Genomic DNA, 11,260 nt, shown 5'->3' on the forward strand with positions numbered 1-11,260 from the left:
TGGCAGAGGATACTTGTTCTTGATGGTGAGTTGATTGAGTTCTCGATAGTCGATACACATCCGCATTGTTCCGTCTTTCTTCTTGACAAACAAGACTGGCGCTCCCCAGGGTGATACACTTGGTCGAATAAACCCTAGGTCCAAAAGTTCTTGCAATTGTGTCTTCAATTCTTCCAATTCCTTTGGTGCCATTCTATACGGTGCTTTCGAAACAGGTGCTACTCCAGGTAACAAATCGATCGTAAACTCTACTTGCCTATCAGGTGGTATTCCAGGTAGATTTTCGGGGAAAACATCGGGGAATTCGCATACTACTGGAACATTTTCAAGGGTGAGTTCATCATTTTCCTTGCCTACTATGCTCACCAAATAAGCGTTGCAGCCTCCTTTATTCAATATCTTCATCGCCTTCATAGCAGATATCACCATGGGCATTTTCCTTAACTTTGATCCTTGAATAGCAACTTCTTTCTCCCCTGGTATTTTGAACACGACTTCTCTTTCGCGGCACTTAATTGTTGCATGGTTTCGACTTAACCAATCCATCCCCAGAATCACATCGAAATCGTGCATTTCGATAAGGTATAAGTCAGCTTCAAGCTTTCTATTCCTAAAATTCAAGGAAATTTTTCTAGCAATCCTATTAGTCTTAATGGATTCTCCAGAGGGAATACTTATGTTCAAGTCTAAGTTCTCTACCTCCCAAATGATCTTATTCTTTTGACAAAACTTAAGGGAAATAAATGAGTGTGAAGCTCCAGAATCAAATAGAACAACAGCAGGTGTTCCTGATATAATTAACGTACCCGTCATTGTGTTGTCATCCTCAACTTCTTCTTGTTGTTTTAAGGAAAAGAAACGAGCATTTCATTTTCTTTCTGGCTCTTTGCCACTTCCTTTGTTTAGCCCAACGTTCATTCTCCCTTCTGGCACATTCCGCTTGTTCTTAGAACAAGTACTCACTGTATGTCCCGGTTCATGGCAAAAGAAGCAAACTCCTTTTCCCCACAGACACTCTCCATTGTGGAACTTTCCACACTTCTGACATTGTGGTTTGGTTACTTGTGTGTTTGCACTGGTGTTACCGCCAAATCTCGACCTCTTATCTTGGAAGTTTCCTCCACTTTGGTTAGGATTTTCCCATTTCCTCTTCATTGGTTGATTTGTCAATTTTGATGTAGGATGGTTTGTTCCAAGAGCCGTGCCCACTTCTTCTGCTCGCTTAACCAGGTCGCTGAAATCGTCAATCACATGTGCAGCCATAATTCCTTTGATGTCAATTCTTAACCCTTTTCTGAACCTAGCGATCATCTTATCTTCTGTATCAACTAGGTGTGGAGCAAAACGGGCCAACTCATTGAATTTCCTTTCATACTCCTCTATAGTCATATTCCCTTGTTTCAACTCAAAGAACTCGGTCTCCTTCTTTTCTCTGAATGAGAGAGGAAAGTATTTATTCATTACCACCTCCTTGAAAATTTTCCAATTTAGAACATTGCGATCTTCCTCCCCCAACAGACGATAGAAATGTTTCCACCATTGTCGAGCGTCCTCTTTGAGTTGAAAAACAGCGCATGAAACTTTCTGCTCATCACTACAGTTGATGTGAGTGAAGATACGTTCAAGCTCTTCCAACCACTCTTCGGCTGCTAGCGGTCCATCACGTCCATTGAATCGTGGTGGATTATAGTTTCGAAATCGCTCTACAGCTTGATCTATCGTGTTAGAGGTTCGGTTTAGGTCGGTTTGGGTAGCCTGAGTTTGGGCCTGCTGTTGGACAAAACCCTGTAAAGCGCTCAAGAATTGACCCATGAAGTCTCCTCCATTTGTTGGATGAGTTCGTCCTGCTTCTGCTTCGTGATTAGTATTTGAACTCTCGGCGTTTTGGGACTGTGCGCGTGTATTCCTCATTGTTCTATATTCAAAGGCACTATCAGTTTCTATTCTACACTCGCTTCAGAGAATGATACTAAAAGAAAATTCTAGGTTATTCGTAATTCGAGGACTATGTTCAAAAAAAATAAATAAATAAATAAATAAATTTTTCGTGAATCATACTTTAACATCATGAACTGAAATAATTTCTGAAATGAATTCATTGCTGCAATTAATCTTCAACATAATAACTTGTATACTGAACTTTCTCATAATAACTTGCATAATGAACTTGAACTTTCTGATAATAACTTCAATTATTGCAGCAAATTTCAACATACTTTCAACGTAAACAATTTATACTCATCCCCATAAAAAAAAAAATACTTTGAAATACATTTACCTTGAAGTCGGAGCACGTAGAGGTCGAATGGATTTCTCACACATGACTTTTAAAAATTTTAAATAAAATATTTTTGCAGAGTCTACAGGAAAGTAGACCTGCTCTGATACCATGCTGTAACACCCTAATCTAATTAAGGAGTTAAATATAAAATTTAAATAAATATTTAATGCGGAAGTCTTTTAAAATAATTTAAACTCACTTTTAAAATAAATATTTTTGAAAATAATTTTAAGAAAAAGAAATCTTTAAATAAAATTGGTTTTTAAAGCACTTTTAAAACGATTTATAAGATATCAAAAATTTTCAATAATGTATTCAAATATAAATCTTGATTTTGAAATCATAAATTTAACAACTTTATTTTCAAAGCACGACATGAAGATGTCGGAAAAATAATTAACTAATTAATAAAACTTTTACTAAGGAAAAACTCTAAGTATAAAATAATATCTTTTTAGCAGCGGAAAATATAACAAACTAAAATCTTTATATAATTAAAAATTATGTATGTATCCATGTATATATTTTCGTAAAGATATAAATTCTTAAATAAATATTTGAAATGAATTTAAATATGAATTAAACAAGTCATGACATTAAAATAATATAATAACATTTATTTAAACAAATCACACACAAATCTCAAATAGTATAGAATTTCAGAGTTTACATAATCAAGAGATATCACATGAAATAACATAATATGTTTTAGGAAACATTTATCTTTAAATAGATTCGACGCGCCCATTCGACTCTCCACGCGCCTCCGATATCAATCACCTGAAACTGTTGAATATGGGATGAGCATACAGGGTACACTCAGTGTGGGAACATGCAATAATTGTCCATGTTAATAAAATGGTAACACATATTGTCATAACGTAACATAACTTCCATACGCACTGTGGCAACTCCAAGGACTTTAATGTCCCGGACCCTATATATGGATCCCTGGCGACAATATAATGGTTGCAACCCTGTAACATGAAATCGCATTGTGGCATACCAAGGACGGTGAAGTCCTGGACCAATTATGCTGGCCCCTAGCGATAAATATTTTTACAACACATACGGTAAACACATAATATTAAAATGGACAAATATTAACCACGTGCATGTACTGAAATAAATCCCACACCTGAAACTTGAGCTTTGAAAGTTAACTGCGATAATTTAAAGTTCACGTCCTAATCGCGCCGCACCTAGCCAGATAATTTCAAATAATAAAACATAAGGGCCTGTTTGAACTTTAAAATAATTTAAACTATAAGAATTTTATATATAACCATTAAAATTATTGATTTAATAATTTAAAAAATAAGATATAATTTCGTATGAAAATTTTGATTAGTAAAATAATTTAAGGACAAGTCCAACTTAATTAAAAGAAATATGCAGTTCAAAATAATTAAAATTAAGCCCAATTACTTAATTAAATCGAGCCCACCAATTTAATCCAACTTAAAACCCAAAGCCCAAGCCCATTTTCCTTCACCCTAATTTAATCATACCCACACAATTCCAAAACACCACTTCACGCAGCCTCCATTTCCTCTTCTCCTTCTCTTCCTCTCTTCCTCGGTCTCCCTCTGCCTCTCCTCGTCGCGCCAAGCCGCGGCCGGAGGCCGGCGACTCCTCCTCCTTCCTCTCTCCTGGCCGAGCGCAACGCCACCACCGCCGTCCCAGTGTCGACAGAGACGCGCCCAGCCGCCTCCCCTTCCAGTACTGCCGCCGCCGCCCTCTCTCCTTGTCCTCACCTCTAGTCTCTCCCTCACTCTCCTCCTGCCCCTGTCCTCGCCGCACCAGCTGCAACCGCGGCCGCGCCTTCTCCGGCGACCCGAGACTACAGCGCCGCCGCCCCTGTCTCCTGCTTCGCGCCCTCAGTCCGGCGGCCATCAACATAGGGGTTGTCGATGTCGCGCTTCACCGGCTGTCCAGCATCCGCTCACCAACAATTCCCATCCCTTCTATTTCTATTTTCTTTTCTTTTTGTAAAACAGTGAATATGATTTCGATCAATTTAATATCTGTATATGCATGTTTAAATTTATAAAAACAAGAATTTTGTGGGAGTTTGGTTGTTTTCTATAAATTGAAAGAAAACAGAAATCTTTGCATATGAAAATAAACTATACAAGTTTTTGAGAATTACCGATGGAGATTCGGCAGTGGGAAGGAAACAGGATGAATTATAAAAGACTTTTTCCTGTTGGATTTGCTGGGTATTTGCGATGAAGAAGATTAGATATACATATATATACTGGATTGAAATATCGTGGTTGAGGAGTAAAAATCGAATTTGTGAATTTGAGGATTCGTCAAAGATTTCAAGTGTAAAAGAAATCCTGCTGTGGAATTAAAATCAAGATTTGAAATCAAAGTTTTGCTGCGGTAGAAATCAAAGTTTGAAATCAAAGTTTGTTGCTGTGTTGATCAAATCTTACGTGCTGCTGTGTTTATCAAATATTACGGAAAGAAATCAAATTTGGTTAGCTGAAAGAAAGATACACGTTAATCTCATTTTCATTTCAATAAAAAGTTAATTACACAATAATTATATATATATATATATATATATATATATATGGGCTTGGAATGTATGATAAGTAAATGGGCCGGTATAATGTATATAAGCTTAGATTAAAAATTAAACATGGTCCAACATATATTAAATTGCAAATAATAGTATTTAAGCCCAAATTAAAGTAAAATTAATTGAATATAATCTTCCATTTCCATAGATATAATCTATAGTTCGAAATCATACATCTAACTAGGGGCGCGATTAGATAATTCATGACATAGACTAAAATTTGAATAACCTCACAATTTAAATATAAAATGCTTCAAAATAATTTAAATATGAAATAATTTAAAACAAAAATTTAAATGAATTATTTGGTTTCGGGCTGTCACAGTTACTATTCAATCGTAAGCCGCGAAAGTTGGTTGCGCCATCCGGGCCCTCCATGCTCCGCGCAGAGATTGCACTTAATCATAAGCCGCGAAAGTTGGTTACACCCCCCGGGTCCTCCATGCTCCGCGCAGAGGTTGCATTTAACCGTAAGCCATGGAAGGTGGTGTGCACCCCCCGGGTCTGCCAAGCTCCGTGCAGGGTGTCCCTGTCAATCGTAAGCCGCGAAAGTTGGTTGTGCCGCCCGGGCCCTCCATGCTCCGCGCAGAGATAGCATTTAATCGTAAGCCGTGAAAGTTGGTCGTGCCACCCGGGCCTTCCATGCTCCACGCAGAGGGTTACTATTTAATCGTAAGCCGTGAAAGTTGGTCGTGCCACCCGGGCCTTCCATGCTCCACGCAGAGGGTTACTATTTAATCGTAAGCCGCGAAAGTTGGCTGCACCCTCCGGGTCCTCCATGCTCCGCGCAGAGTGCTCAAGCTTGAATGGGAAGCAGCTTGGATGGGAAGCAGCGCGGATGGGAAGCAGCTCGGATGGGAAGCACGAAATCGCCAGCAAAGAAATCAACCAAATCCTCGTCAGAGGAGGCGGTGAAATCCTTTCCAGAGGAATCAACCAAATCCTCGTCAGAGGAGGCGGGGAGATCCTTTCCAGAGGAATCTATCAAATCCTCGTCAGAGGAAGCGGTGAAATCCTTCCCAGAAGAGTCAACCAAATCCTCGCCAGAGGAGTCATCACCATCCTCGACAGAGGAGTCATCACAATCCTCGCCCGAGGAGTCATCACCATCCTCGACAGAGGAGTCATCACAATCCTCACCAGAGGGGTCATCAAAATTCTCGATAGAAGAATCAATGGAATCCTCATAGCAGAAATTGAAGCAACTCCAAGGGAGGGGATCAGAGAAACATCAACAACAATCATAACAAGTCAATTCAAATCAACAGGGGAAAGACGGAAATATAAGTCCCACCTCAACAGGCAGCGAAAACAACACAAATAACAGAGATAAAAGAAGCGGACATGGGAATGAAATTTCATTAAAAGCATGCCCAGGAAGCCAAGATGTACATCAAAAACCGGCGGTAAGTGTTCAGTTGATACAAATTAAAGAGTTACAAAATTTTCCTTTTGATAAAGTCAGGAGAAAAAGGGGGAACATCAAGAGGGAGGAACAGAAGCAGCTTGAGCAGCAGCAGAGGAGACAGGAGCAGAGACAGATGAAATTGGGGGAGGAACACCACTGGCAGAAGCATGGCCAGAAACGGCTTTCTCTGTGAACACGGGCAACAGGCCAGTTTCCTTCACTTGAGGAAGACGAACTCCCAAATCCAACAACTTTGCAGCCTCCTGCACATACAGATCCTCATTTTGGTATAGGCCGAACAGCTGTTCCACCGCAGCAGGGGAAGAGGCAGAGTCGGTGAAGACAGAAGCCGCTATGTCAGAGAGCAGGGGAGGCTCCAGGCCGAATTGGGAAAATGTTCGGGAGCTCTCGCCAGAAGGATCCCGCAGCCGGTTCACAAAGCGCGCCAGGGAAGCACAGAACGCAGGAGCATACGCGGGAGTAGACGGCAGCGAGTCAGATCCAATCCCAAGAGAAAAATAGGGAATGGCTTTCTCTAGTACTGGGTACCACCACTCTGGCTTCGCTGGAGAATGCGCAGGGATCCCCATCCGCTTATTTATCTCCTCATCCTGGAGGTTATCCATCAGGGCTCTGAAATTCAAAGTGGCAAGTTGCTCTGGGGTGGCCCCAGCCATCTCTAATGCTTTGGAAGCTGTTTGCTCTATCACATAAGCAAAGAGGGGTCCAAAATCCTCCAAGTATTCCGGAGTCTTTTTGAAAGCCTCCAGAGTGCCTTCCAGCATCAACCCCAGGAAATGTTGACCCCGCGGAGACAAGAAATACTCCAGGCGTTGATCTCGAGCCCCCAGGACAAACGCACGGTTCTGAGCTTCCACAAGTATCCTTTTCCAGCCCCGCCTGGCTTCCTCGTAGTCTCTTTCATAACCAGCTTTGAACCTGGCCAGGCATTCATGGCTCTCTTTCGTGGCCCTCGACAATTCGGAGGCCAAGGAAGCTCTCTCCACCTCCACCTGAGCTAATTTAGCTTTCAACTCAACAATCTCCGCTTCAGCCTTGCTCAAGTGCTCCACAACTCCAGCAACAGCATCATCGCGCTGGGCGACCTCTGCCTGCTCTTTTTCTCTTTCCTTCTCTGCCATATCATAGTCATGGATGCACTTAACAGCACCCCATAACCGTGATTCCGCCTGCAAGCAAACAGAAGGGGGGCCCAACAGAACAATAGAGAGGTTAGTAACTCGAATTTTTTATGGCAAAGATATAATATGCAGGGTACCTGAAGAGCCAGTTGGCATAGCTGAGTAGCCAGAGACGCCCGAGACAAATTCTCCACTTTCTCCCGGTCCTCCGAGTGGACACGAGCTAGCAGCGCATTAATTAATGCCTTACCCGATAAACTCGAAATGGGCCCAGGAACAAGATCCTCTGACTCAGTAGCCGAGGGCACCACAGCTTTGCCCTTACCCTTTCCACCGGCAGAGGGGAGAACCTTGGAACCACCAGCTGACTTCTTCGCTGGCCCTTTGCCCTTGTCCCCAGCAGGAGTGAGAATCTTCACACCACCAGCAGACCTCCTCGCTGGCTCTGAGGACTTGCCAGCCTTTTTTAGGCCCTCCTGTCTCTCCTTCTCACCCACAGAGATCAGGGAACCTCTCTTCCTCTTCTTCGTAAGATCGGCAAGGGTGGCATCGGGAGCCGAATCAGGTGAAGGAACCTCATCGATAATATCCACGACTTGGATATCTTCTTCACGGGTGCCAGTGGCGTCACCAGCACTGGAGCGCCTACTTCTGTGAACAAGAGCCCCCACATCAACTTTCTCCGCATCAAAGGAGTGCGAGGCTTCCACATTCCCCTCTGGGATTTCAACTACAGGGGGAACGGGGATCAGCTCGGAACCAGCAGGCTGCTCCGAGGGACTTGTTCTGGAAGCAGAACCGCTTGGGCCATGTGCTCCGCTGCCAGCAAGAGAAGGGGTGTCAGGCAAATTGTCCCCACATTTCGATCTCCAAGACATGTCTGCAAACCAAAAGTTCACATCATTAAAAGCAGGGTAACAAAAGCTAATGTGTTTTCTAATGTATATATTTTTTTTTTTACCTATTGATCTCGCTGGATACAGGGGAAACAGACCATTATATGCCAGAGAGGAATTGTTCTCGGCCAGGTACTTACAGTCTAGAGTCTGGGTCTTATTCATAGCATTAAGGTGAGTTATAATACTCTGGTCACGGGTAGAAGGGACTTCGGGAGAGGCTGGTTTATAAGTAGTGCGACTTGTATGCCATTCCAGCTCCGAAGCACCATAATCGCGCCAGTTGCCGAAAGGGGTGCGCACATAACAATAATATTCCAGGAAGCCCTTATCCAAGGAATTCAGGGAGGAAAGAAAAGTAGTAGGATATTTAGGGTGAGAGGCAAAACTGTACAAGGGATTGCCTTGCATGCGAAGGGTCTGGGTTTGACAAAATAGCTTGGCGGTGTCCCCAACACCGTTAGCCCGGCACAAAACATGGAAGGCATATAACCTCCGGATAGCAGAAGGAGCGACTTGAAAAAAGGGGATGTGAAAGTAATTACAAACATCAACCAGCAAGGTAGGGGGAGGGAGCCTTAAACCAGCCTCTATCTGGGCTTTCCAAACAACTATTAACTTGTGGTGGTGAAGGCTCTCGGGAGGCGTTGAATCCTTAGAGAAGGCCTCGAACTGCAAACCTGCAGGACGCCTACATTTGCTTTTCAATTTTTCCACCTCCGCGACACTAAGGCGGGATGGAGGAATACGTTTGGGGGGTTGGCGGGGCTTTTTCCCTTTTTTCCTAGGTGGAGAAGGAGGGGGTGCAGTTTGAGATTCGTCAGAAATAGAGGGGGAAGGAAGATTTTCAGGATCTTGCCGTGATGGGGAGGAAGATGAAGGGTCTTGGGCAGAAGGAGAGGGCGAGCGAGAGGGTTGAGGGGCGGAGGTGCAGGCCATGATGGGAGATGCCAACCCTAGGGTTTCTAGCACGCTCAATCAGAGCACCAACAGTTATACCACTACGCTATGAATAAACACAAAATTGCAGGGAAGAGGATGCGCGAGTTACCTAGGCCAGAAAAAGATGGACGGTAAAACCTGGAGCGGGAGGGTCACGTGAGAACGCCGGAGCAATGAGGAAATCGCCGGAAAATGCAGAAAATTCGCTCGGAAAACTTGGAGAAGAAGAATAGTGAAAAAAGGGGAGTTCGAATCGGCTAAGTAAGATTGTACGCGGGTAACCACCAGCACGCGGGATGAACGGCACGTGGCATACGAAAGAAATCAACGGATGGGAATTTCTACGGAAAGGCGAAAGGACGCAAAGGTTAAAAAGTAACCTCGGGGTACGGGGAAAATACTGTAGACTGGGCAGACATTTAATGCGGATGACGTCATCCACGCGGGCGAGTCCTCTGACTAGTTGCACCTCTCTAGAGTGAACTAGCCAGACCAGGGAGCGGGAGTAACAAAAATGCCAGAGAACAATTTACAGGGCCTCTTTTTACTCTCATAATGTCAAAATGTCAAAATGCTTATGTCTTTATGATTTACAGGGGCCAAGGAAAATAACAAAGCTTTGATGCTGATAACACACCACTGGTTGAACACGAAGAATACCCGGTTCAACCAGACTAGAGGGGGGAGTGGTTGGTGAGGAGCAATATATGCAGAGTAGGGAGAGAGTACAAATCAGAGGAACCACTCTCATCAGAGGAGCCGTATGGGTCAGAAGAACCATTTATACCAGAAGGATTTCATCCATCAGAGGAATGACTCTAGTCAGAGGAGTCATCCGCACCAGAGAAGTCATTCTTGACAGAGGAGCCCTCTTCTCCAGAGGAATCATCCGCGCCGGAAAAGTCATCATCGTCAGGGAAGTCATCGTCATCAGAAAAGTCAATTCCATCAGAGAAGTCATTACCACCAGAGGAGACGCCCTTGCCAGAGAAGACGTGTTTACCAGAGGAGTTCTTCATGACAGAGAAGACGTGTTTATCAGAGGAGTCCTTCACGCCAGAGATGTCAAAATCATCAGAGAAGACGCCTTCGCCAGAGAAGACATTTCCATCAGAGGAGCCAATAAACGCGCGGGAAGGTCTCCCGCGTATTATCGAAATTACCAGCGTACCCTTCCACCACGCCGGACGCATGCACCGAAGATGTTTTTACTATTTTACCCCTCCGCTTGTAAATCTATAAATAGGGCCCGAGCTCGTGTATTATTTTTTACGCTCTCTCATATTTTCGAATACAATAGTTGTTTTCTCTCGTGCAAGGTTTCCGATCAGCTACTTTTACTCTTTCCAGCCTTCTCGACTAGGTAGAATTTTATGTTTCCGTTTATAGATTTAGGTGTTGGTTCCGTAAACACCATGTAGCAAAAAAAATATTTTTCGCAATTCATACATTTACACAGCGAATTCATACATGTTCTACATAGAATTTATACATTTTAGATAGTTCTTATTTTATATGTTAAGAAGTGTTTATACCATAGTCCTCCCCTATGAGTATATATATATAGAAAATATATACACATTTTTGTCATTTTTATATTTTCGCACGGTCGCCGCCATAATTATATATATAATTGAACACAAATATACATAAACATAAGTACATATATTGCATAGCGTTGCATACAAATATACATGTCAGATATCTCTCGTCATTAGGGATGGCAACGGGCCGGATCTGGACCGGGTCTGGTCAATACCAGATCCAGATCCGTGGATCTGAAAATTTTGGATCCAGATCCAGATTCGTCAGATCCGCGGGTCCACGGGTCCAGATCCATGGATCTACTATTTTTAAATTAAATTAAAAAAAATTCACAAAATCAACAACATCTAATTTCCATCATGAAAAATATAACACAAAATACTTTTATCTAATTACTTTTAGTTTTTATTCTTTTTAATATAATTTATTTATTATTTTTAATTTAGTTAAATT

General features: G+C 42.7%; 1 protein-coding gene and 1 long non-coding RNA gene across 2 annotated transcripts; both read right to left on the bottom strand.

The window, feature by feature from the left end:
• Positions 1-867: 867 nt before the first annotated feature.
• On the bottom strand, positions 868-1,911 carry LOC131025451 (uncharacterized). The gene has a single exon (XM_057955241.1). It carries the CDS (start codon positions 1,909-1,911, stop codon positions 868-870), a length of 1,044 nt encoding a protein of 347 aa, XP_057811224.1.
• A 961-nt stretch (positions 1,912-2,872) lies between these two features.
• Positions 2,873-4,609, bottom strand: LOC130985388 (uncharacterized). Its single transcript, XR_009088956.1, has 2 exons — positions 4,434-4,609; positions 2,873-3,483 (listed from the first exon to the last, which is right to left on the bottom strand). It is a non-coding gene; the product is annotated as an uncharacterized LOC130985388 (long non-coding RNA).
• Between the last annotated feature and the right edge of the window lie 6,651 nt (positions 4,610-11,260).

Source organism: Salvia miltiorrhiza, chromosome 5 (assembly GCF_028751815.1).
Source record: "Salvia miltiorrhiza cultivar Shanhuang (shh) chromosome 5, IMPLAD_Smil_shh, whole genome shotgun sequence".
Classification (NCBI taxonomy): domain Eukaryota; kingdom Viridiplantae; phylum Streptophyta; class Magnoliopsida; order Lamiales; family Lamiaceae; genus Salvia; species Salvia miltiorrhiza.

Coding starts and splice junctions, on each gene's coding strand:
- LOC131025451 (XM_057955241.1), bottom strand. CDS start 1,911: ATGAGGAATACACGCGCACAGTCCCAAAACGCCGAGAGTTCAAATACT.